The 27261-nt window shown below is 35.6% G+C and overlaps 2 protein-coding genes across 2 annotated transcripts; both read right to left on the reverse strand.

The window, feature by feature from the left end:
• Positions 1-35: 35 nt before the first annotated feature.
• Positions 36-2497, reverse strand: LOC145057684 (protein ROOT INITIATION DEFECTIVE 3-like). Its single transcript, XM_079005553.1, has 8 exons — positions 2182-2497; positions 1819-1932; positions 1533-1666; positions 1281-1428; positions 1001-1215; positions 780-907; positions 431-678; positions 36-329 (listed from the first exon to the last, which is right to left on the reverse strand). The coding sequence occupies exons 1-8, from the start codon at positions 2389-2391 to the stop codon at positions 159-161; spliced, it is 1368 nt and encodes a 455-aa protein (XP_078861679.1). The 5' UTR covers positions 2392-2497; the 3' UTR covers positions 36-158.
• A 2110-nt stretch (positions 2498-4607) lies between these two features.
• LOC145057683 (calcium-binding EF hand family protein) lies at positions 4608-7187 on the reverse strand. The gene is made up of 7 exons (XM_079005552.1): positions 6802-7187; positions 6521-6588; positions 5936-6159; positions 5785-5868; positions 5490-5703; positions 5102-5398; positions 4608-5031 (listed from the first exon to the last, which is right to left on the reverse strand). Exons 1-7 carry the CDS (start codon positions 7124-7126, stop codon positions 4867-4869), a joined length of 1377 nt encoding a protein of 458 aa, XP_078861678.1. The 5' UTR covers positions 7127-7187; the 3' UTR covers positions 4608-4866.
• Positions 7188-27261: the final 20074 nt, after the last annotated feature.

Consider the following 27261-nt stretch of genomic DNA (forward strand, 5'->3'; position numbering starts at 1 on the left):
GTAGTCTAAATTTACGAAAAAAAAAAAGTACTAAATTTGGAACTAGGGTCGATACTCTCAAATATATAAAATTCAACACAACAAAATTTTGAATAACATGATGAATATAATACGGGTAAGAAGGTATTAAATCATAAAGTAGAAGAACTTGAAAATTTTTAGAGCATCAAGTTGGTTTCTTCGGCTTCTCCATTTAAGAGCTCACCAACACAAAATTGATTCAAATTTTGATACATTTTCTTCCATTGTTGGACCATTTGCATGGATCTTTTGCAGTCTAGTTTTAGTCTTTCCAGTTCCATTTCAGAAGCTCCAGAAGAACCATGTTGCTGACAAAATTTATGAAATGATTAAAATGTAAGAAACACTATTCTTTATATGATAATTATTATAATATTAAATTTACAAGATAAAAATAACCGACACTAACCTGAAGCTCATTAATCTGGTTGTTCATAGATTGAAGAGTGGTGTAGGTGGGGGCATCATACGAATTGGATCGAGGAGTGATGAATGCATTAAGCTCTGAGTGTTCATCTATTGAAGAGTATTTCTCAAGTGGAGGTGGTAACGCCACGTGTCGTCTTGCCATTGGACCCTGATTATTATTATTATTTCCTGCTGTTCGAGGGTAAAGCGCTGCTGGTTGTCGCATAACAACAATATTGTTAACAGGACCTGCCACCACAACAAAGAAATATAAAAAAAAAATTTGTAATTAAAAGAAAAGTAACTAAAATATTATTTTTTTTTTTAAAAAAAAAAAAAAAAAACGTTACCTTTCGCATGTTTAAAAACACGAATGATATTACGAGTTTTAGTGTCCCAAACACGAACCATTCCATCCTCTGATCCAACAACCAATTGATATCCATCCAATGCAAAACCCAAAGAGCATATCGCCTTACTGTTTGTTACAAATACAATTAAAAAAAAACATTGGAATTAGATTATTAATTTAACAATATTATATTCTAAAAAAAGTTTGGGTTTCGAATACCTTTGATCAGATAATGTGCCAATGATATGCAAACCATAGTTGTTGTTGTTATTGTGATTGTTGGATGTGGTTTGAGCATTGAGTTCTGCAATGTATATTTTCCCATCTCTCCCACCAGCATAAAAAACATGTTCCCCTGGATCTAATGCAACTGCATCAATTATTGAAGGGAACACAATATTTCTCAACAATGTCCCTCTAGCTAGGCTCCATATCTGTAATTTAAACAAATTTCATGAGGGCATTCACATCTTTTTCCAAATATTTATGCAATATGTACCTTGCAAGTACGATCTAGAGAAGAAGATAAGATAATTGCATTGGATCCTCCATAGCCTGTAACAATGTCTGTTACAGGTAAAGCATGACCAGTGAAACTGTACTCATACAGATGTCCTACTCTCTGTTGTCCTTCCTCATCAAAGATCCTAATCACAAGATGTAGAAAATGTATGTGTTGTGAGTTTATTGGTGATAAACCTTGAAATTGCAATTCATGAATGTAAAAGGGTAAATGAGTAATTATACATACATCAGAAGTGACCAGACTCGAACAGTTCCATCCTCGGATCCAGAAATCAAAAGTGATTGATCATTAGAAAAGACCAAGCAAGTAACAGGCCTATAATGGCCATGCCATTTCTTCAATAATCTACCTGTTGCAACCTATGATAAAAGATCAGTTTCTTACAATAAAGTGTATACAGTAAATCAAAATAATAGAGTTATCAATATAATTTGAAGAGTGATTTAGATAAAAGGAGAGAAATCGCTAAAAGAGGATTGATTGCTTCAGCTATTGACATCTCATTACTCACCTCCCACAAGTAAATATGACCAGAAACTCCTCCTCCTACTATGTAAGTACCATCAGTATTGCAAGCAAGAGGATTGATTGCTTCAGCTGGAAAACTCTTAACTTCTACCTGAGGCTGCAACAGCGAAAACCAGAACATAAGTGACAAATTGATACTTTTCAAATGAAAAAGTTATATGAACTACATAAATAGTTATATAGTTTAATGTAGTGAATGTTGAGTGATTGAACTCCTATCAGAATCTAGACAACAGGAAGTAATTAAGAATTAAGCTATCATATTTCCCTTGCAATTCCACTGTATGTTGAAAACCTAATCGAACAATGTGTTCGAACATTTAGAGAAATGTGATGCAATAATTACCTTGTTCCACGACCAGAAGAGAACGGAACCAGATGATGATGAAGAATCACGGAGCTGGGAGGAAGCAAGGAAGCGTCCAGCGACGGATACAAGGCCGTGAGGAGGAGAGGCGCATGAGCGGTAGCGGAGATGTTCTGCACCGGAACGAAGGCCCCAGCAACCGATTCCGGCTTCGATGGATGAAGAAGCGATGACTACTTCGTCTTCCATTTATAGAGAATTTAAGGGCTTGATGGAGGTTCGGTTGTAGAGACGGCCGAGAATGCGGAGGAGATGGAAGCTGCAAGAAAATCAACCGATCGTGGGTTTAGGAACTGCAGTACGAGGGTTTTAAGCGTATCGTCCGCACATATGAAAAAAAAAATTCAAAAAAACACAAATTTACCCTAATTCTTTAATTTTTTTTTTTTTTTAAAATAGCCTTGAGATTAAACAATTAACCTTATAATTGCACTTGGAAACTTTGACCTTCATAGGCTTTGGTTTTGCATTTGTTCGATTTTTTTTTTTTTATGTCAATTTTGAAACCTTCAATCTTCCTCATACATATTTCGATTGACCTGTTTTAACCCTATCAACTACAACTTTCATTTAGAAAGTTAGTGCATATAGTCCTTGGTTTTAGGAGGTGCTTGGGATTGTTTTTTTTAAACTCCAAAAATGTTTTTGAGCAAAGGTATATGACTTGTGATGATAACAAAAAGAGTTCTTTTTTTTTTTAAATGTTTGGATTAATTTTTGTGATGATAAAAACCAATAAGTCAATAAGTTAAAAAAATATTTGGTTTAGAATCCGTTAAGTTTTCGGTATTTCCCTTAAGCTTGCTCCTCAATATCAATATAATTTGTAATTCTAGTTCCCAAAAAAAATTAATTTAAACACTAATATCTATTTCACACCTTTTCCCAAAAAAAAATTGACAATTTAACAATCTCACTCCAACCTTTCGTAAGTCATATATGTTCAGATCACTAAGTAAAAATAGAGATTATAAAACAAACCTTTTGATATTTTTACAATATTTTACACAGATGAATTAAAATACATGATAAACAATAAAGAAGGAGTACAAGTATATGTTGTTGTGTTGTGTGTATTCTGTTTGATAGCATTGATTTAAACAAATATTTACTTCGTTTCCCTTAAGTTCGCTTCTAAATATCATTATAATTTGTAGTTCCTAAAAGAATTTTTTAATTTAAACAATAATCTTTATTTCATAGCTTTTTCCATCAAAAAATAAAGAGCTTAATTTTAACAGGCTTATTTTGATATTTCGTAAGTCATATATGTTTGGGTAACTATGTAAAAAAAATAAAGATTATAAACTAGACATTTTGATATTTTTATAATATTTTACATAGGGAAATTAAGACATAACAAACAATAAAGATTATTCTAAAATAAACTTTATAATATTTTATAGTTGCTAACAAACAAAAATTAAAATACATAAATTTTTTTAACACTTGGAAACTTTAAACTAAAATAATAATATTATAGGACTTACGGTTTTCTCATTTAAGAAATCCTTTCAAAAACTAAAAGTAAATAAAAGACGAATAACTATAAACTTCAATATCCAACCCTAAAAGATCACGGGATAGTCTAAAGACGAATAAACTTCAATATCGTACAACTTTTTATGCTACCAACTTTACAAAGGCAAGAATTTTTAAGGGAATGGTTTGAAAGAGAGAGATGTTTTCTTGCTTCTAAATGATTTTATCTAATTCTTATGCAAATGGCTCTTTATATAGAGAAATTTTTTATCGGAACCGGAACTGTTGAGAAGAGAACACATATGTCTTTTTTATAACAAGTGAATTGCATTTTGATGGTCTTGAACCATTGCTTAAAATTTTGACAAATAGAAAGTTGTGGTGGTAGTCTATGTTATTAATGCTTGAACTATTACTCATAAATGAAAGTTGTCGATTGATTGTTGTCTTCATTCAGATTTTTTCTAGAGGATGAAACTTCATAATATTTCTATGGTCTTCTGTTTAGTTTATAATATTTTGGAGGTTTTCTTGAGATCTTTAAAAATGGAAGAAACCGGGTTTTCTAGAATTAAGGTGAAAGAGGGAAATTTTAGATTATCCGGATTGAATGTGGGAGTATATTTGACTAGTGTTTTCTAGGTTCATCAAGTGAACTATCTTTTTGTTTATTATTGTTTTTCTATTTTTTATACTAAATTATTTCTAGTAATTGTTGATGTTGATGATTGAAGGTAATATGTTTCGTATATCGTACTTTATTTTTGGTCTTGCTTTCGATTTTGATTTGCACATCACCGTCGTTTGTACTTTTTATCCTTAGTTTGTTGATTCTAAACCCGGTTTACTTCTTTTCATTATCTATAATTAATTACAGATGCCATCATTTTTTCTAGTCAAAATACATTTATAAGACTAGAAGATGAACATGAAGCAGGTGTAGGTGTAGTAGATGAGGGTAGTAATAATATATAATATCCAAATGCCAAGTAGTGTGACTCTGACTCTATACATTATATAAAAGTGTGACAACATCATCAATTAATTCATCATCATTACCAACAATGAATTATAAATACAACTTCTCCATATTTTGTTCCTAAATCTCTACTACCTCTGCTTACGTCAGCAACAAGTCAGCAAATCCTGTGTTGTTGTATGTACCTCTGGAATGGAATTGAATCACACCGGATTCATGATTCCGGCCTTTGTGCGTTGAGCTATTTCTCTTTCCCGTCTATGCATAACCCTTAAAAACTCATCCGAACATAAATGCCCATCTTGATTTGCATCAAATAAATGAAAAATCAGCTCAATTACATTCTCACTCAACGATATCCCACATACCTGCCATTCAAACCATAACATAAGACTAATGCTACTTGTAACTTGTAAGAGGGTATTTTAGTAATCTTACATGAGAAGCGGCTCGTTGAAAATCATTCCTAGTCAAAAAACCATTGATTTTTCCGTAGCTGAAAAGGGCAAGAGAAAAGGGCTGCAATCTTTTACGTAGTTCAGCAAAGTTTTTAAATTCCTCAAATGAAATCCGTATGTCTTTCAAGTGAGACTCATGATCCAATTCATCAACACGATCAAGCAACCTGTTCATATGTCGTATATCACCCGATGCCACCATTGACAACACAAAATCCTTAGCTGATATTGTCCCACTTGATTTGAAATCATAATGTGAAAACTCCAACCATATCATCTACATAATTGGTAGAGATTTTATGAGTACAATATAGTAAAAAGAAATGAAAATAGGATTTTATGATGCATAAATCAATGAAATTATGTACTTCATGGTGAAGATCCCGTAGAAATTGAACAAAATTTTCAAGTTGTAAGCGTTTGTTTCCATCTTCACCAAAAAAGTAGTTAACAAGTCCTCCATTTTCTAAACGACCTCCAACTTTAAATCCAGTGCGATTTCCACCCTTCTGATATGCCCCTTGTCTATTATGACCTCGCATTAAAGCCATCACTTTTTTAAATTCTTCTCTATCTATCTCCCTGTGGGTGGATTCACACAAAATTAAGCCACTCAGTAATATAAAAAGGTGTCAAGGATTTTAAAATGGCTGCTTAGCTTACCCATCATTGTCGATGTCAAACATTTTAAAAGCGACTGAAAAGCTGGACTCTGGTATGCTGAGTAGTGTAACAAAAAATATATACCTGTGAAGAGAAAAGATATTAGTAAATAAGGAACAAAAAATAAAAGATCTAGAATCCAACAACTCACTCTTTAAAAGATATGAGCCCATCATTGTTGACATCAAAAAGCATGAAAAAATCTGAAGGAGCACAATGCAATTCTCCTGGACGCCTTTCTCCTCTAAGAGATCCATCTCGTACAAGGTTTGACTCAGAAGGAGGGAATACAGGAACAATTGCACGCATCAAATCGCCAGGTGTCATAAGAATTTCCCCTCTTGTAGTCCTGACTGATGCAAAGTATTCAAACACCTTCAAACAAAACAAGGTCTGACTTTTAATTCAACTTATAATAAATTCAACATCTTTTTAATATGTAAGAGACCTTTGGAATCATATCCACCATAGATATGCTAGAACCAAGGTCAGTGTGCCTGCCATAAAACATACAAAAAGGTTTGGAAGTTGAAAGACTTGTTACAAAACTAGAAACAATAGGCAGTTGAAGTTGAACAATTGTGTAGAAATATATATAATCCCAAAATAGATCTTATCTTATTTTAGATGACCACACTATTCTCACTACAATAAACAGCATATAAGTAATGTATCATCTAAGAGAGCAATTAGGAGCTGAAAGTTCATTCAATAACAGAATTTTTTTTTTCTGTACCTTTTGAGGAGGACTTAACATCCTCAATCTTTTCTCATAGTTGAAGAAGATTCTTCTCCGCAACGCATCTGTACAGACATCAGAACAATCAACGATCAACAGCTTGTTGCATTTCCAAATAACACGTATTTGGATCGAAACTTGACAGGAAACCCTAAGCCGAAGAACTTTGAAGCATTATTAATCCCCAAATTTATGAATATAACAAATTGGATGAAAGCTTCGAACACAAAACAAGAATAATAAAAACGCTAATTCAATCCGATAGAACGAACGTTTACCTCCGATGAAGAAACTAGAACTTGACAGAGGCTGGCCGTCGTACAATTCCTTAAATCTGTCAGCAGTTGCCGTCATCCAATCAGCAAAGCCCATAGCTGATTTCACCGCGTATGTCGACGATACAGAAGGCGAGCACCAGTAAAGAGAGATCCCGACGCCAGTGCCTGCGACGACGGCGGAAAGCCATCGCAGTAAACTAGGGTTTCTGTTATGAGAATCGGGGGCGGCGGTGGTGATTGATGTAGCGATCAAAGAAGGTGGTGTTGAGGATATTGACCGGATTTGGTGGTGAATGGAGGGAGTTGATCGCCTGAGAGAAGACATGGTTGACGAATCTGGGAGTGATTGAAACTTGAAAGTCGGTTTTGATTAACCGGCGATAAATAACCGCCATGTTGCTTTATAAGCGGCATTTGCCCACAGGTTCGTTAAGCCTTTGACCGTCTTCCTTTCCTTTTTCTTTTTCTTTTCTCAGAATAATAAAATAATTATGAATAATAATATATTTCAAGAAAAACTAATAAAACTATAAATAGAAAAAATATGTTTTGTTCTATTACTAGTTTATAACCCGTGGAAACCATGGTTATAAAATTAATTAAATTTTAATAGTTAAAATTTAAAATTATTAATAACTTATTTTAAATAAATTATTAATTAAGAGATTTTTTAGTTATATAAAATTATAATAATTGATTTATATAAATATATAAAATTATATCACTTTATAATTTGTATTAATTTTATTTTAATTGTTATTCTAATGTTGTTAATTTAATGTAATTAAAATGGAAAATTTAAAATTTGAAACTTGAAATGGAGAATCAATATGTTGACAAATGGTATACATTAATTATAAGACATAATAAGGTGAAATATGGCAAAAGAAAAATAAAATTTGCATTAATTATGAGATTTAATATGGTGACACATGTCAAAAGGAAATTAAAAACTACTTTTTTTATTATAATAAGGAGTTTCAAAATATTCATCATCATTTTTCATTTTTCATAATTAAAGTAAAAAATAACATAAATCTAGAAGGTGTTAATACAATATGTTTTACTTATGTATAAGTAGTCAAACTTCAAAAAAAAAACACATTAGCAAATCGGCAAAAAAATGCTTATGAAATGTGATTTTGTTGAGGTTTTCATATTTTAATTAAATCGAACTCGAGTTTTGATTCAAATCATGGTCAATATGTATGTATGGTATGTTTGATAAAAATAATTGGAAGTCGAAAATTGTATTCTATTTGTATAAAAATGTTTTATAAAATTAGTTTTAAATTATTAAAACGTGTAAATCTATACAAAAACTAAAATTCTCTAAAAACTATTTGAAGTAGTTTTTGGATTATAAAATTTTGTTACAGAATAAAATTTATAAATACTCTCAAATAAAGTTTGTTATAATGATTAATTTTTTAATGTTTTACTGTTTAACTTATAATATTTAAAAAGTAAAATGTTATATTGAAAAAAAATATAAACAGATAAAATGAAACTTATAATATTTAAAAAGTAAATGCTATATTAAAAAGTATAAAATGATAAAATGATACTCATATATTCTTTGATTGAACCCCAAAAAATTTTAATTTGAGACCTCCTTTACCGGATGCCCAAGCTTTACCCAATGAGCCGCCACCAAGAGAATGGTTTTGCAAAGCATATTTGCGAAGTTACTATATTTTGCAAGCATAATTTTTTTAATTAGTACAAGCTTAATAATTAATTTATAACAAACAATCAAATATAATGTATAGTAATACTAATTACTCAATTTTTTGTTGGCCAGCTGAAAATTAAATGCTGACATTTTTATTGGTAAGACTTTGGGCGTGTTTGGCATGGAGTTTTTGGAAGCGTTTAGGAGCTTCTAGCTTTTAGCTTTTGACAAAACGCTTTAGTTTAAACAAAAAAACTTTGTTTGGCAGTATAAACGTTTAGCTTTTAGTTTTAACAAAATGTTCCGATTCTAAAAGCTGTTTCATGTAGCTTTTAACAAAACGTTCCGGAGCTTTTGAAATCAATTTCCATAATTACCCTTAAAAATATATTTATATATTTTTTATTTTTAATCAATTGTCCTTTTATGTAATTTTATACATTTCAAAAGCTTCCAGCTACTTTTTCCAAACATTCATATACCAAATAAAAGCTACAGCTTCCCGCTACCAGCTACCAGCTACACGCTACCAGCTATCCGCTACCAGCTAACAGCTACTTTTGCCAAACACGCCCTTTAATGTAAAATTATGCTATCATTCATTAATGATGATCATTATAAATTAGTCCAGGTTTGGTATGGTCATGTTTCATGCCCATGGTTTGCTAGCGAGTTTATTCCATGCCCATGGAATTAAAGAATGTTTTTGAGGCCGATGGTTTGTTAGTCCATGGAATTGATGGAATCATATTTTTGAGGCCCATGGTTTATCTTAGCTAAATAGTTATTCTATTTTTTAAATTCAATTTGGGACATATATTACCTGAAATAAGATTATATGATTGCTCTATATTTATAAAAATTTAGTGTGTTTAGTTTTTATTTTACTTTTGGTTATATTGTTTCGGTTTCTTGTGGTTGTCTTTTGATATAAATAAAATGATTTTTCTACCATTTTTAATATAGTTTATATTTTTAACTAGTTTTAGTTTTTAAAAAATAAAAATAAATGAACCCATCTACCCCTCCCCACACCTACACTTTTCATTAGGGCTGTTAAAAATGTATCACAAAAAACCAACAAACATGTTATTAACCGAACCAATAAAGTTGGTAGTCAATATGTTTGGCTAACGGATGATTTGGGTGGAGGTTCTTGGTCTACCACTCTGTGCATGGACTCCATCTGCGTTCAATACAGTGGCTTCATCTACGGTGAGGTTCTTTGTATCAAAGAGGATGAAGATGGCTCTGTTGGATCTGGTAGGGTTTGTATTAAAACCTCACATATGGATAAAATTACAGCTAAGATGGCAGATGATAATGGTGGCCATAAATTTACATGTTTTTTCATAGAAGCGTCATATTGGATTCCCACTATTGAAAATATTGACCAAGATGAACACTAAGAGAGTGGGGAAGAATCTCATTCACACTCATAATCTGAACATGAAGAGGGAGAGATTTTTGGAAGTTTTGATAATGTTGAAACAAGGCCTAATGATGAACAAGATAATTTAGTTTGTACAAGCGGCGATGATCATAATCAAGGTAAAAGTGGCGGGTCAAATCCGAATTCCCCAGACCATTATGCACACTCTACTTCTCAGAAGGGAGGAGTTAAAGATGCTGTAACGACCCAATTTTCACGTCCAAAAATTTCGTTTTAAAACATTACTTTAGGAGACATTAATAATTAAAACATTGTTTGATCAAACCATGATACAACGTAAACCGTGTCTAAAAGTCAAATCATACAACCAATCAAAATATCAGAGTATAAATCCCAGAGAATCTCGTAAATGCGGAAACCAGAGTGTGTGTGTGTGACATGCTGCTACCGCACCGGCTCCTTTCCCCTAGCTGAGGAGGTACCTGAACCCAAAACTGAAAACTGTAAGCACAAAGCTTAGTGAGTTCCCCCACCGTACCACATACCAAATAATCTCATAACATACATATATCGTCAGGCATATATGGGTGCCCGACCTTCCCCTTCGGCCCTCTCGACCGGACATTGCCTAGCATATCTGGGTGCTGGCCTCCCCTTCGGTCCTTTCGACCGGATACTGCCTAGCATATCTGGGTGCTGGCCTCCCCTTCGGTCCTACAGACCGGATACTTCGGGGACTATCTCCCCTCTACTGTCACTAGCACATAGCATCATAACATACTAGCACATAACATAACGCAGACAATACCTAGATGAATATCACAGAGACAAACATCTACGAATAACTCCTACTGGTGGGCCGACATTGTGGCCGTAGACCCACCGCTACTGGAAGGTAACTCACCTCGAAGTAGCTGCTGATCTGATCGGGAACTGACTGCCTACTGCTGCTGCTGCTGCTCCGGAAATCCTCTGGCTGCAATTCCCACAACATACTCAATCAAACACTGATCACTGACCTTTGGGTAAAATGACCATTTTACCCCTGACCACGCCCTAAGTCAAAGTCAGAGTCAACTTTCAGTTGACCCGACTCGCCGAGTTGGCTTTCCAACTCGCCGAGTCTCTACCCAAACGACTACCCTGAATCCCGATCCTACCCGTCGAGTTAGGCGACGACTCGACGAGTTCACCTTCTTAACCAATATTCAAGTCCTTCATCCTACTCGTCGAGTTGTATGAACAACTCGTCGAGTTCATCTTCATCCGACGGACACTCATGCTAAGACTCGCCGAGTTGTATGAACAACTCGCCGAGTCCATCTTCATCCGAAGAACACTTATGCTGAGACTCGCCGAGTTGTATGAACAACTCACCGAGTCTGTTCTTGATCTAAGGAGATTGCCTTGAACTCGCCGAGTCAGGGCATTGACTCGCCGAGTACCTCCATAGATGAGTTTAGCTTCCGACTCACTGAGTCACACCCCGTGACTCACTGCTCACTCGACACTACGAAAAGGGGACAAACTCGGAGACTCGCGAACAGACTCGCCGAGTCATATGAACGACTCGCCGAGTCGTTGCCATGCACCCACTAAATACACAGATTTGCTCAATTCCAGTCCATGCCATTCACAGATCTGGACTTCTAGGACACGAATCACACGTAAAGTTTCCAACTTTACGTGTGGATATTCACCAATATGGATTTTAGGGCTCAAAATGCCTCAAAAGGGTAGATCTAGGGTGAACAAGCAACATGGGGCCATAAAGCTAACAGATCTGAGCTCCTGGAGCTCAATCTTGCCTAGATCCAGAGGCCAAACATCTTATTACGACATATATTGCACATACAAGCTTGGGGATTTGTCCAAGAAAGACCTAAATGAAGTACTAAGCATAGAATCATGGGGAAAACGGGTTATACCTCAAAGGAACTGCTGGAAGAACACAATAATGCCTTGATGGCTTCCCTTCTTCTGGATCTACTTCCTTCCTCCTTCAAAACCTTCAAAAGCACACAACAAAGCTTCAATTCTTCAAAGAACAAGCATAAACGAGGGTTGGGAGCTCTGGGGAGAGAATGGGGGCTGGCCTGGGGCGAATAAGTCGCTTAAATAGGGTGCAAACCCCTGAAACTTAGGGTTTCATCCAACAGCTGTGACTTGCCGAGTCCAGGATATGGACTCGCCGAGTCGCCAACTTAAACGTGTCCCGGGTCCCGCATCCACTCGGCGAGTCGGACCTATGACTCGCTGAGTCCAAGGCTAAAAGAAGGGAAATACTCAAATAAGATTTACGTACCAGGAACCGGGTGCTACAGATACGGATATGGAAGATACGAATGCGAAAGAAGCATGAGAATTCACCCAAAGAAAGAAAAGATGGGGAGATGAAAATGTTAATGAGGAATGTGGTGTAGAAGAGATTAACACCTGGTATAGTAGATAAGGAGAAATCAGTCCAGGGTGATAATTTTGCATCCCTATCGAGGGAGCCTGACTTTAAAAATTTTGGTAATGATAAGGAGGTTGAAAATACTTGTACACCTTGTTTTTTTTTACTCGTTTTCTAATTCTAACGGGGTTAATTCCCATAGTCGATCTAGTCATAATGGCAAGAAGTATAAGTCAACCTCAAAACTGGATGTAGCAAATGATATTGCTAGATTTATTGAGGTTGGAACAAAACTTTGGTAAGGTATGACAGGTGTTAGTGAGAATATGGAATCTATACTTAAACAAAATGGGTGTGGAGCTAGTAAACAAATGAATACTATGTCCATTCATGTTTGTGGTTTGGGTAAGAAGAAAAAAAGAAGTCGTATTTCTTATCTTTATTCTTGAATGGGGGTTTCTTTTATTAGGATGCATGAAATTAGATTAACTACAATTGATTTGTTTTCATTAAAGAGTGTTTGGGGTAACTTTTCTTTCGAATTTGCTTCGTTTAGTGCTCGAGGCATGTCAGGCGGTATTATTTCTCTATGGGATCCTGTTGTGTTATTTAAAAAGAAAATTACTTCTTTGAAAACATCCTCATTGTTGAAGGGGTATGGAATTTTTTTAACCTTCATTGTTTTATGGTTAATGTTTATGCTCCACGGGAAGAAGGTAGAAAATGTTGTGGGAATATTTGTCTCGGTTTATGAAAAGAAATAAGGGTGCTTATGTTCTATTTGGTGATTTTTAATGTTGTTATATGGAACTATGAAATATTGGGAGTAACATCCATAAAATTCATGAAAAATTTTAGACTTTTCAAACATTCCAAAACCATCTATTGTTTACAAATTGTTTTCAAAATAGTTTAACATTAGAGAAATCCCAGAAATCATAACATAAAATATGAGGAGGTGAGCAATCAAGTCTTCGTCTTCCTGCGGTCATCTGATGTACCAGAAACAAACTCCACTACTGTAATCCAGAAGATTAGTGAGTCCACCCCCCCCCCCAAAAAAAAAAAATACTGATACATAACAAATAGTACACATAATAACAGCATGTAATGCGTCCACAACTTTTTAGACTGGATTACCCCCTAGCCCACAACATGAGTCTGGCTTGCCCATCGGGCCCACACCTCATGTCTGGATTGCTCTCGAGCCCACAACATAAGTCTGGCTTGCTCCCTCAGTCCTTGGACTGGAATACAAAAGATTAGCCCACAGTATGAGTATGGCATGCCCAGACCGACCTTCAGCTCGTATCTGGAATGCTCAAGAGTCCTTAGTATGAGTCTGGCATGCCCTCCCTTGCCCTCAACTCATATATGGCATACCCAGAGTTTGTTGGCTACAACACGGAGCAGTATAACCTCAACTCAACCTACATAACATGTCAACATGTACCAGATAAATACACTTACAGATAATCAAACAGTATCACAGGTAGTCCTAGAGGTCTACCAGACTAGCATATCAAACTAGCATGCATATCTATCTCATACTCAACATATCAATAACTACTAGGATGTCAATCAAATGGGCCGGTCTTGGTACCTTCGACCCTTAAGTATAGTAAGGAAAACTCATCTCACAAGTAGTGTTGAACCGGTAATATCAATCCCAACTCAAAACTCCAACTCAACTGCCTACAATCACCAATCACTACTTCATTAAAATCCCAAAATACCCTTAATAGTCAAAGTTGGTCAACCATGGTCAAATTCAAAGTCAACAGTCAATGTCAACAGTCCATGTTAACCCAATTCGTCGAGTGCATATTCTGACTCGTCGAGTTCCTTCATGTCTCAGAAAATCGTGAAAAGCTCGAGGCAACTCGCCGAGTTACCAGAGCAACTCGTCGAGTTCTTCAACATCCAGAAAGCGGGTAAACCCGAACCAACTTGTCAAGTTGGCAGAGCAACTTGTCAAGTTTTTCTAGCCTTAATGCATTCAGACACTTCCAAACGAAACCAAAGCCCCAAACTATAGATATGATCCCTTAGGACTGAAATACCATGTAAAGTTGCTAGCTTTACGTCCATGCATGGCATCAAGAGGGCTAAATCACTCAAATAAGGCTTATCAAGGGACCTAGGGCATGAAGGAGGGCCAAGACTTGATAAAGTTGGCAACTTTAAGTCCATGGAGGCCATGAGATGTCCATATCTGAAATCATGGCTTCATAACATGCTCAAATCCAAGAATGGTCCCAAAATAAGCTAATAATGGCCATAACTTTCAAAAGAAGAGATCTAGAAAAAGGGATGATCAAGATAACGACTTTATACCTCCAAGTGGCTGCAACAACACTGAAAATCCATGATCTAAAGCTTCTCCCTTCAACTTTGCACCACCAACTTCAAGCTCCTTCAAGAAAAACACCAAAGGATACTCTTTAAGCTTACACACACTCAAAATGGGAAAAGAGGCACGATTAGGGTTTTCTCTGGACTGAGGGGACGATGAGGGAGGCTAACCATGAGAGTTAAGGGCTTTAAATAGGGTACAAACCCTAAAAGTTAGGGTTTTCGTGTTCAACCTTCAACTCATCGAGTTGGGGCCTTCTAACTCGTCGAGTAGACATTGAAAGATACGCGGGCATTAAATACTCTACACGACAAGTTGGAGCCTTCCAACTCGTCGAGTTGCCTAGAAAATATAAATATAAATCTTTAAATTCATACTTGAAGATTGGGATGTTATATGTTGTGGTGAACAATTCCGGATAATGCTCCCGCATCTCGGCCTCCAGCTCCTAAGTCCACTCGGATCCCCTCTGATGTTGCCATTGTACCTTTACAAAAGGTATCTCCTTGTTACGTAGGACTTTTATCTTCCTTTCTAAGACAACCAATGGCTTCTCAACGTACTTCAGGCGTTCTTCAACCTGAATGTCATCCAATGGCACTATTGCATCCTCATCTAATATACACTTCTGCAATTGCGAAACGCGGAAAGTGCTATGAATCTGAAGAAGCTCTTCCGGAAGGTCCAGTCTCTACGCCACTTTGCTAACCTTGGCAATAATCTAAAACGGTCCAACACATCGGGGACCCAACTTTCCCCTCTTCTTGAAGCAAGTCACACCATTCCAGGGTGAGACCTTCAACAACACCATGCCGCCGACCTGAAACTCCAACTCAGATCGGTGCCGGTCGGCGTAACTTTTCTGCCGATTCTGAGCAGTCTGCAATCGCTGCCTGGTCTGCCGAATCTTCTCGGTAGTTTGCAGAACCACCTCGGTCCGAGCCATGTCCATGTGGCCAACCTCGTTGTCACACCCCCGAACCAGGCGGCAGAAACGTCCAGGGCTTGGCGTGACTTCATTATTGCAGTATCATCACATAGTATATAATTGAAACATAACATCATCATCATCACACAATTAATATAACAACATTCATTGTTTACATCGAGTTAAGAGTATATAATTGAAACATAACATCATTATCATCACACAATTAATATAACAACATTCATTGAGGCCCATAATGCTAAATTTTACAATTTTGGCCCTTTGAAAAGTATAATTAGTATAACAACACATTTTTTCTACACATATGGCCTTTTTGATCCTTATAAAACCGAAAGTGTCACAATTTTCTAAAACTTTTGTTTATTTGTCAAAAATGATCCTTATACAAGATTTTTGTTTTGTTATTCACATCTTAAGCATATGTAATGCTTTTATTCTTTGTAGTATGATGACTAGAGTAGTTTAGTTTATAAATCTCACCCATTTTTGTTAAAGTTTTTGAGATTTATCAAGATATCACATAATCACAACATAAACCAAGAAAATCACACATAACATGCATGAATACATAGTTCTATACATAAACACTTGTATTCTCCCCCAAAAACATGTAAAAACCGAAAACAAGGGGGTATGAACTTACCTTGAGGTTTGGATTCGGTTTTTGGTGAAGATGTGAAGAGATTTTTGGTCCTAGAAAGCTTCTAGAAGAACTTTAGAACTTAGATGGCTCTAAGATGCATGATTCACTAAATGGTATTAGTTAAGAGGAGATTTTTGAAGAAATCAAGAAGCTAAACCATGGATCTAAGCAAAAATTTACCAAGGATGATGATATTGGTGAATAATCCTCTTGAAAGCCCTCTAGATCTTCGAAAATTTGGAGGAGGAAGGGAGTTCTCAAGAGAGAGTTTCCTTGAAAGATTTTTGAAAGAAATTGAGGTGGTGAGAGTGAGGTTCGGATGAGAGGATAAGAAGAGAGTGAGGAATGAGATCTTTGGTTATTACATGTAGGGTTTAACATGGAAATATGAGGGGTAATGCATGGATTACCTCTAAATAATACTTAGGTGTCATTGCTAAATAATCCTTCATTAATCCCTTTTTTTTGTTTGATTGGGCCGAGAATAAGTTTAACAAAATGAGGATGAACTGGTTTTTGGGCCCAAATTCTTGGCTTTGATCGAATTTCATAGGCCTTATAATATTTTTCGGCCCATTGGGCCCTTAGGATGGTTCACGACCCATTAGAATAAAAGGAATGGAGTTTATGGCCCATTAGGGCTATTGGAATTTGTTATGGCCCAAATTGGACCATTAGAAATAAACTAATCTAATTTAGGCCCATATGGCCCAAGATGTTAAAATTTATGAGTGTGGGTCCCTTTAGAGCCCATTTAAGAGTTCTAGGCCCAACATATTCGAATTGAAGGCTTATTGGTCCATTAGGTCCAATAAGAGAATCATAGTTCATAATGAACTTAAACTGGGATATTTAGGGCTTTCAACTCATAGCTGACCATTTGAAATACTTTGCATATAGTTTTGAACTTCAATTGTAGATCTTGACTAAGTTTGTTGTCATAGAAAGAACATTGTGCATGATATCAAGCTAGAATTACAAATATTATCATAGATGACGTTTACATGATCATAAAATTTACTGGCTAAAATGTCAGTTGTGACACAATAACACCAAATAAGAAGAACAAACAGTTGTTTCATTAGTGAGTACCATCTTAGTACACGAAAGAGAGTCATAACAGATAGTAGTGGGGGGGGGGGGGGGGGAAAGTTGATCTTAATCATGGCGGAAAGTGTCCGGTGGTGGTTCTGATGAAGTGGATGCACCCTGGAGATGAGCTACTTGTCACTCGGTGTCTCGTGGTCGTGCCTCTCAAACTGACTGTCTCGCTTGGAAGTCCCCGATCAATTCCTATGTTGACTCTCATCTCTCTCAACAGAAACCCACATTTGGTCCGTTTGATTTGGGGTGTCCTGAGCTTGATTGCCCATGTCTCGGGTACGCCGGACCATGACTGGAAGGGCCCGGTCAGTTGGTCCTCCATGACTGAGATTGAAGAAACCTCGGTTCATACCATAGGGTGGTCGTATCCCTTGTTGGCGACTCCATCTCCAAATATCGTGTGCCCATGGGGGCGTGGGGCCATCGGGGCCCATACGATAAGTCGGTACTCTGGCCATGTATGGAGGATTGATGACCTCGGACTCTGCATCTGAGTCATCATCGTCATTGCCCTCGAGCTCTTCTTCTTCGAGGTCCACCACTGGCTCGGCAAGTCCATCTTCAAGTTCTACTTCATGTTCCTCCTCTGGTTCTTCCTCTGAGTCTTCTTCTGGGTCTTCCTCTAGGACAAGCCACCCTACATTCCCCTGATTAGGGAAATAGGGGTCTCCTGGCTAATGATACCCGGCCATAGTGTCTGCACGAAAGTGCATAAATACTAGAAACAAATAGCACACCAAATACTCCTGTAGTATTTTAATTTTGTTTAGGTTTGGTTCTATAAGATCTTTGGATAATTAAATGGTAAGTTTTTGATTCATTGACCATCACGATTACTCCCGAACACATGTTGGTCTTATTTTGAATGAATGTAGTTGATCAGGCTACATTCACCCCTAATGCGACTACATAACTGCCAAGGTTTAACCGCGATGTTCAAATCTTCCAAATACTTTTACTGTTCTTGTTGTGTTATTACTCTAAAATGAACACATAGGTATGTGATGTGTGTAAAACCAACTAGTTTTAATCCTACTAACTTAGACACAAAATAAACACACGAAAGGCAGTGTACCTATCGATTAGTAATATAGTTCAAGCAAGTAGGGTATCGAACACAGGGAACGGTAAACAATTAAAATAAATGCTAATATTATCTAAATAAAACAAATAACAAAAAGGGGGTTTTCTCTAGTTTACAAGACTAGGAACTTAATTAGAATAACCAACACACAAATTAACTAACTAGCAGCTAAAACAATTAATTACCAACTAAATTCAATAGTAAAGAGGACTTCTGTTTAGGTACGACTCATTTGTTCCCATGGATGATTTTAATGTATCGGATTAATTCTTCATTGGCTACCGATTAAGATAATTAGGTTCACGTTCGCTATTCCTAATTCTTAGAAAACAAATTAACTCAAGCAATGACCATTTGTCTAAATTAACGGGTTTCCTAGATTATTGATTTGGGTTAAGTAAGACTTGTAGTGGTTAACTAAATTGGCCCTTCAATTAACCTCTTGCTGATGTTCATCAAACAAGCTCACACATTAACTTACCTATCTTCTAGTTAATTCTAGTTTCACATTCGTTATTCCTAGACATACAACTATGTGGTCACAATAAATCATATGAAATTAATAACTAAGAGATGTTCATACAACTTAATTACTGATTTATTAACAGAAGAATAGTTATTGTCAACACATAAGGTTCTTTAACAAGCTTAACTAAACATAATTACCAATTAAAATTAATCCTACTCAAATAATCAATCCATGTTCACAAAATTGTCTACCCTAACAGAAGAACAAGTTTTTAGCTCATGATTGCAGTAAACATAAACTCAAAAACGAAATCAAAGTATGTAAACATGATTCAAATCAAAAAGTTACTAAGAATAAACCAAAATTGATTTGATTCTCTTCACAACTGAATGTAGGGTTGATTCTTCAGTTCCTCACGACCTAGCAACACTTCCAATCGTTTCTCAGCCTCCTAGGGTTTCTTTCCATGCTAGGGTATCGATCTAAAAGTCCCTTTATATAGATTTTCACAAAACAGAGGCTACTCGGCGAGTCCAGTGACCTACTCGCCGAGTACATCACTTAAAACCCATGTACGGCAAGTCAGCGCGTCCAGAATCGCGAAAATTCCATACAACTCGCCGAGTAATCGACCCTACTCGCCGAGTACGTTTCGAATCAGCACTTTCTCAAAACACGAAAGTCGTCCGAAATTGTGTCTACTTTTCAGAACATTTTGAATCTCGTCAATCGGAGTTACGGTTCGTGAGATATGGCCAAAACACTGACGAGGGTTTGTGTCTACTTGATGTGTGTAAAACCAACTAGTTTTAATCCTACTAACTTAGACACAAAATAAACACACGAAAGGCAGTGTACCTCTTGATTAGTAATATAGTTCAAGCAAGTAGGGTATCGAACACAAGGAACGGTAAACAATTAAAATAAATGCTAATATTATCTAAATAAAACAAATAACAAAAAGGGGGTTTTCTCTAGTTTACAAGACTAGGAACTTAATTAGAATAACCAACACACAAATTAACTAACTAGCAACTAAAACAATTAATTACCAACTAAATTCAATAGTAAAGAGGACTTCTGTTTAGGTACGACTCATTTGTTCCCATGGATGATTTTAATGTATCGGATTAATTCTTCATTGGCTACCGATTAAGATAATTAGGTTCACGTTCGCTATTCCTAATTCTTAGAAAACAAATTAACTCAAGCAATGACCATTTGTCTAAATTAACGGGTTTCCTAGATTATTGATTTGGGTTAAGTAAGACTTGTAGTGGTTAACTAAATTGGCCCTTCAATTAACCTCTTGCTGATGTTCATCAAACAAGCTCACACATTAACTTACCTATCTTCTAGTTAATTCTAGTTTCACATTCGTTATTCCTAGACATACAACTATGTGGTCACAATAAATCATATGAAATTAATAACTAAGAGATGTTCATACAACTTAATTACTGATTTATTAACAGAAGAATAGTTATTGTCAACACATAAGGTTCTTTAACAAGCTTAACTAAACATAATTACCAATTAAAATTAATCCTACTCAAATAATCAATCCATGTTCACAAAATTGTCTACCCTAACAGAAGAACAAGTTTTTAGCTCATGATTGCAGTAAACATAAACTCAAAAACGAAATCAAAGTATGTAAACATGATTCAAATCAAAAAGTTACTAAGAATAAACCAAAATTGATTTGATTCTCTTCACAACTGAATGTAGGGTTGATTCTTCAGTTCCTCACGACCTAGCAACACTTCCAATCGTTTCTCAGCCTCCTAGGGTTTCTTTCCATGCTAGGGTATCGATCTAAAACTCCCTTTATATAGATTTTCACAAAACAGAGGCTACTCGGCGAGTCCAGTGACCTACTCGCCGAGTACATCACTTAAAACCCATGTACGGCAAGTCAGCGCGTCCAGAATCGCGAAAATTCCATACAACTCGCCGAGTAATCGACCCTACTCGCCGAGTACGTTTCGAATCAGCACTTTCTCAAAACACGAAAGTCGTCCGAAATTGTGTCTACTTTTCAGAACATTTTGAATCTCGTCAATCGGAGTTACGGTTCGTGAGATATGGCCAAAACACTGACGAGGGTTTGTGTCTACTTGATGTGTGTAAAACCAACTAGTTTTAATCCTACTAACTTAGACACAAAATAAACACACGAAAGGCAGTGTACCTCTTGATTAGTAATATAGTTCAAGCAAGTAGGGTATCGAACACAGGGAACGGTAAACAATTAAAATAAATGTTAATATTATCTAAATAAAACAAATAACAAAAAGGGGGTTTTCTCTAGTTTACAAGACTAGGAACTTAATTAGAATAACCAACACACAAATTAACTAACTAGCAACTAAAACAATTAATTACCAACTAAATTCAATAGTAAAGAGGACTTCTGTTTAGGTACGACTCATTTGTTCCCATGGATGATTTTAATGTATCGGATTAATTCTTCATTGGCTACCGATTAAGATAATTAGGTTCACGTTCGCTATTCCTAATTCTTAGAAAACAAATTAACTCAAGCAATGACCATTTGTCTAAATTAACGGGTTTCCTAGATTATTGATTTGGGTTAAGTAAGACTTGTAGTGGTTAACTAAATTGGCCCTTCAATTAACCTCTTGCTGATGTTCATCAAACAAGCTCACACATTAACTTACCTATCTTCTAGTTAATTCTAGTTTCACATTCGTTATTCCTAGACATACAACTATGTGGTCACAATAAATCATATGAAATTAATAACTAAGAGATGTTCATACAACTTAATTACTGATTTATTAACAGAAGAATAGTTATTGTCAACACATAAGGTTCTTTAACAAGCTTAACTAAACATAATTACCAATTAAAATTAATCCTACTCAAATAATCAATCCATGTTCACAAAATTGTCTACCCTAACAGAAGAACAAGTTTTTAGCTCATGATTGCAGTAAACATAAACTCAAAAACGAAATCAAAGTATGTAAACATGATTCAAATCAAAAAGTTACTAAGAATAAACCAAAATTGATTTGATTCTCTTCACAACTGAATGTAGGGTTGATTCTTCAGTTCCTCACGACCTAGCAACACTTCCAATCGTTTCTCAGCCTCCTAGGGTTTCTTTCCATGCTAGGGTATCGATCTAAAAGTCCCTTTATATAGATTTTCACAAAACAGAGGCTACTCGGCGAGTCCAGTGACCTACTCGCCGAGTACATCACTTAAAACCCATGTACGGCAAGTCAGCGCGTCCAGAATCGCGAAAATTCCATACAACTCGCCGAGTAATCGACCCTACTCGCCGAGTACGTTTCGAATCAGCACTTTCTCAAAACACGAAAGTCGTCCGAAATTGTGTCTACTTTTCAGAACATTTTGAATCTCGTCAATCGGAGTTACGGTTCGTGAGATATGGCCAAAACACTGACGAGGGTTTGTGTCTACTTGATGTGTGTAAAACCAACTAGTTTTAATCCTACTAACTTAGACACAAAATAAACACACGAAAGGCAGTGTACCTCTTGATTAGTAATATAGTTCAAGCAAGTAGGGTATCGAACACAGGGAACGGTAAACAATTAAAATAAATGCTAATATTATCTAAATAAAACAAATAACAAAAAGGGGGTTTTCTCTAGTTTACAAGACTAGGAACTTAATTAGAATAACCAACACACAAATTAACTAACTAGCAACTAAAACAATTAATTACCAACTAAATTCAATAGTAAAGAGGACTTCTGTTTAGGTACGACTCATTTGTTCCCATGGATGATTTTAATGTATCGGATTAATTCTTCATTGGCTACCGATTAAGATAATTAGGTTCACGTTCGCTATTCCTAATTCTTAGAAAACAAATTAACTCAAGCAATGACCATTTGTCTAAATTAACGGGTTTCCTAGATTATTGATTTGGGTTAAGTAAGACTTGTAGTGGTTAACTAAATTGGCCCTTCAGTTAACCTCTTGCTGATGTTCATCAAACAAGCTCACACATTAACTTACCTATCTTCTAGTTAATTCTAGTTTCACATTCGTTATTCCTAGACATACAACTATGTGGTCACAATAAATCATATGAAATTAATAACTAAGAGATGTTCATACAACTTAATTACTGATTTATTAACAGAAGAATAGTTATTGTCAACACATAAGGTTCTTTAACAAGCTTAACTAAACATAATTACCAATTAAAATTAATCCTACTCAAATAATCAATCCATGTTCACAAAATTGTCTACCCTAACAGAAGAACAAGTTTTTAGCTCATGATTGCAGTAAACATAAACTCAAAAACGAAATCAAAGTATGTAAACATGATTCAAATCAAAAAGTTACTAAGAATAAACCAAAATTGATTTGATTCTCTTCACAATTGAATGTAGGGTTGATTCTTCAGTTCCTCACGACCTAGCAACACTTCCAATCGTTTCTCAGCCTCCTAGGGTTTCTTTCCATGCTAGGGTATCGATCTAAAACTCCCTTTATATAGATTTTCACAAAACAGAGGCTACTCGGCGAGTCCAGTGACCTACTCGCCGAGTACATCACTTAAAACCCATGTACGGCAAGTCAGCGCGTCCAGAATCGCGAAAATTCCATACAACTCGCCGAGTAATCGACCCTACTCGCCGAGTACGTTTCGAATCAGCATTTTCTCAAAACACGAAAGTCGTCCGAAATTGTGTCTACTTTTCAGAACATTTTGAATCTCGTCAATCGGAGTTACGGTTCGTGAGATATGGCCAAAACACTGACGAGGGTTTGTGTCTACTTGATGTGTGTAAAACCAACTAGTTTTAATCCTACTAACTTAGACACAAAATAAACACACGAAAGGCAGTGTACCTCTTGATTAGTAATATAGTTCAAGCAAGTAGGGTATCGAACACAGGGAACGGTAAACAATTAAAATAAATGCTAATATTATCTAAATAAAACAAATAACAAAAAGGGGGTTTTCTCTAGTTTACAAGACTAGGAACTTAATTAGAATAACCAACACACAAATTAACTAACTAGCAACTAAAACAATTAATTACCAACTAAATTCAATAGTAAAGAGGACTTCTGTTTAGGTACGACTCATTTGTTCCCATGGATGATTTTAATGTATCGGATTAATTCTTCATTGGCTACCGATTAAGATAATTAGGTTCACGTTCGCTATTCCTAATTCTTAGAAAACAAATTAACTCAAGCAATGACCATTTGTCTAAATTAACGGGTTTCCTAGATTATTGATTTGGGTTAAGTAAGACTTGTAGTGGTTAACTAAATTGGCCCTTCAATTAACCTCTTGCTGATGTTCATCAAACAAGCTCACACATTAACTTACCTATCTTCTAGTTAATTCTAGTTTCACATTCGTTATTCCTAGACATACAACTATGTGGTCACAATAAATCATATGAAATTAATAACTAAGAGATGTTCATACAACTTAATTACTGATTTATTAACAGAAGAATAGTTATTGTCAACACATAAGGTTCTTTAACAAGCTTAACTAAACATAATTACCAATTAAAATTAATCCTACTCAAATAATCAATCCATGTTCACAAAATTGTCTACCCTAACAGAAGAACAAGTTTTTAGCTCATGATTGCAGTAAACATAAACTCAAAAACGAAATCAAAGTATGTAAACATGATTCAAATCAAAAAGTTACTAAGAATAAACCAAAATTGATTTGATTCTCTTCACAATTGAATGTAGGGTTGATTCTTCAGTTCCTCACGACCTAGCAACACTTCCAATCGTTTCTCAGCCTCCTAGGGTTTCTTTCCATGCTAGGGTATCGATCTAAAAGTCCCTTTATATAGATTTTCACAAAACAGAGGCTACTCGGCGAGTCCAGTGACCTACTCGCCGAGTACATCACTTAAAACCCATGTACGGCAAGTCAGCGCGTCCAGAATCGCGAAAATTCCATACAACTCGCCGAGTAATCGACCCTACTCGCCGAGTACGTTTCGAATCAGCGTTTTCTCAAAACACGAAAGTCGTCCGAAATTGTGTCTACTTTTCAGAACATTTTGAATCTCGTCAATCGGAGTTACGGTTCGTGAGATATGGCCAAAACACTGACGAGGGTTTGTGTCTACTTGATGTGTGTAAAACCAACTAGTTTTAATCCTACTAACTTAGACACAAAATAAACACACGAAAGGCAGTGTACCTCTTGATTAGTAATATAGTTCAAGCAAGTAGGGTATCGAACACAGGGAACGGTAAACAATTAAAATAAATGCTAATATTATCTAAATAAAACAAATAACAAAAAGGGGGTTTTCTCTAGTTTACAAGACTAGGAACTTAATTAGAATAACCAACACACAAATTAACTAACTAGCAACTAAAACAATTAATTACCAACTAAATTCAATAGTAAAGAGGACTTCTGTTTAGGTACGACTCATTTGTTCCCATGGATGATTTTAATGTATCGGATTAATTCTTCATTGGCTACCGATTAAGATAATTAGGTTCACGTTCGCTATTCCTAATTCTTAGAAAACAAATTAACTCAAGCAATGACCATTTGTCTAAATTAACGGGTTTCCTAGATTATTGATTTGGGTTAAGTAAGACTTGTAGTGGTTAACTAAATTGGCCCTTCAATTAACCTCTTGCTGATGTTCATCAAACAAGCTCACACATTAACTTACCTATCTTCTAGTTAATTCTAGTTTCACATTCGTTATTCCTAGACATACAACTATGTGGTCACAATAAATCATATGAAATTAATAACTAAGAGATGTTCATACAACTTAATTACTGATTTATTAACAGAAGAATAGTTATTGTCAACACATAAGGTTCTTTAACAAGCTTAACTAAACATAATTACCAATTAAAATTAATCCTACTCAAATAATCAATCCATGTTCACAAAATTGTCTACCCTAACAGAAGAACAAGTTTTTAGCTCATGATTGCAGTAAACATAAACTCAAAAACGAAATCAAAGTATGTAAACATGATTCAAATCAAAAAGTTACTAAGAATAAACCAAAATTGATTTGATTCTCTTCACAATTGAATGTAGGGTTGATTCTTCAGTTCCTCACGACCTAGCAACACTTCCAATCGTTTCTCAGCCTCCTAGGGTTTCTTTCCATGCTAGGGTATCGATCTAAAAGTCCCTTTATATAGATTTTCACAAAACAGAGGCTACTCGGCGAGTCCAGTGACCTACTCGCCGAGTACATCACTTAAAACCCATGTACGGCAAGTCAGCGCGTCCAGAATCGCGAAAATTCCATACAACTCGCCGAGTAATCGACCCTACTCGCCGAGTACGTTTCGAATCAGCATTTTCTCAAAACACGAAAGTCGTCCGAAATTGTGTCTACTTTTCAGAACATTTTGAATCTCGTCAATCGGAGTTACGATTCGTGAGATATGGCCAAAACACTGACGAGGGTTTGTGTCTACTTGATGTGTGTAAAACCAACTAGTTTTAATCCTACTAACTTAGACACAAAATAAACACACGAAAGGCAGTGTACCTCTTGATTAGTAATATAGTTCAAGCAAGTAGGGTATCGAACACAGGGAACGGTAAACAATTAAAATAAATGCTAATATTATCTAAATAAAACAAATAACAAAAAGGGGGTTTTCTCTAGTTTACAAGACTAGGAACTTAATTAGAATAACCAACACACAAATTAACTAACTAGCAACTAAAACAATTAATTACCAACTAAATTCAATAGTAAAGAGGACTTCTGTTTAGGTACGACTCATTTGTTCCCATGGATGATTTTAATGTATCGGATTAATTCTTCATTGGCTACCGATTAAGATAATTAGGTTCACGTTCGCTATTCCTAATTCTTAGAAAACAAATTAACTCAAGCAATGACCATTTGTCTAAATTAACGGGTTTCCTAGATTATTGATTTGGGTTAAGTAAGACTTGTAGTGGTTAACTAAATTGGCCCTTCAATTAACCTCTTGCTGATGTTCATCAAACAAGCTCACACATTAACTTACCTATCTTCTAGTTAATTCTAGTTTCACATTCGTTATTCCTAGACATACAACTATGTGGTCACAATAAATCATATGAAATTAATAACTAAGAGATGTTCATACAACTTAATTACTGATTTATTAACAGAAGAATAGTTATTGTCAACACATAAGGTTCTTTAACAAGCTTAACTAAACATAATTACCAATTAAAATTAATCCTACTCAAATAATCAATCCATGTTCACAAAATTGTCTACCCTAACAGAAGAACAAGTTTTTAGCTCATGATTGCAGTAAACATAAACTCAAAAACGAAATCAAAGTATGTAAACATGATTCAAATCAAAAAGTTACTAAGAATAAACCAAAATTGATTTGA

Source organism: Lactuca serriola, chromosome 6, assembly GCF_051521515.1.
Source record: "Lactuca serriola cultivar US96UC23 chromosome 6, Lser_US96UC23_V15, whole genome shotgun sequence".
Lineage (NCBI taxonomy): Eukaryota > Viridiplantae > Streptophyta > Magnoliopsida > Asterales > Asteraceae > Lactuca > Lactuca serriola.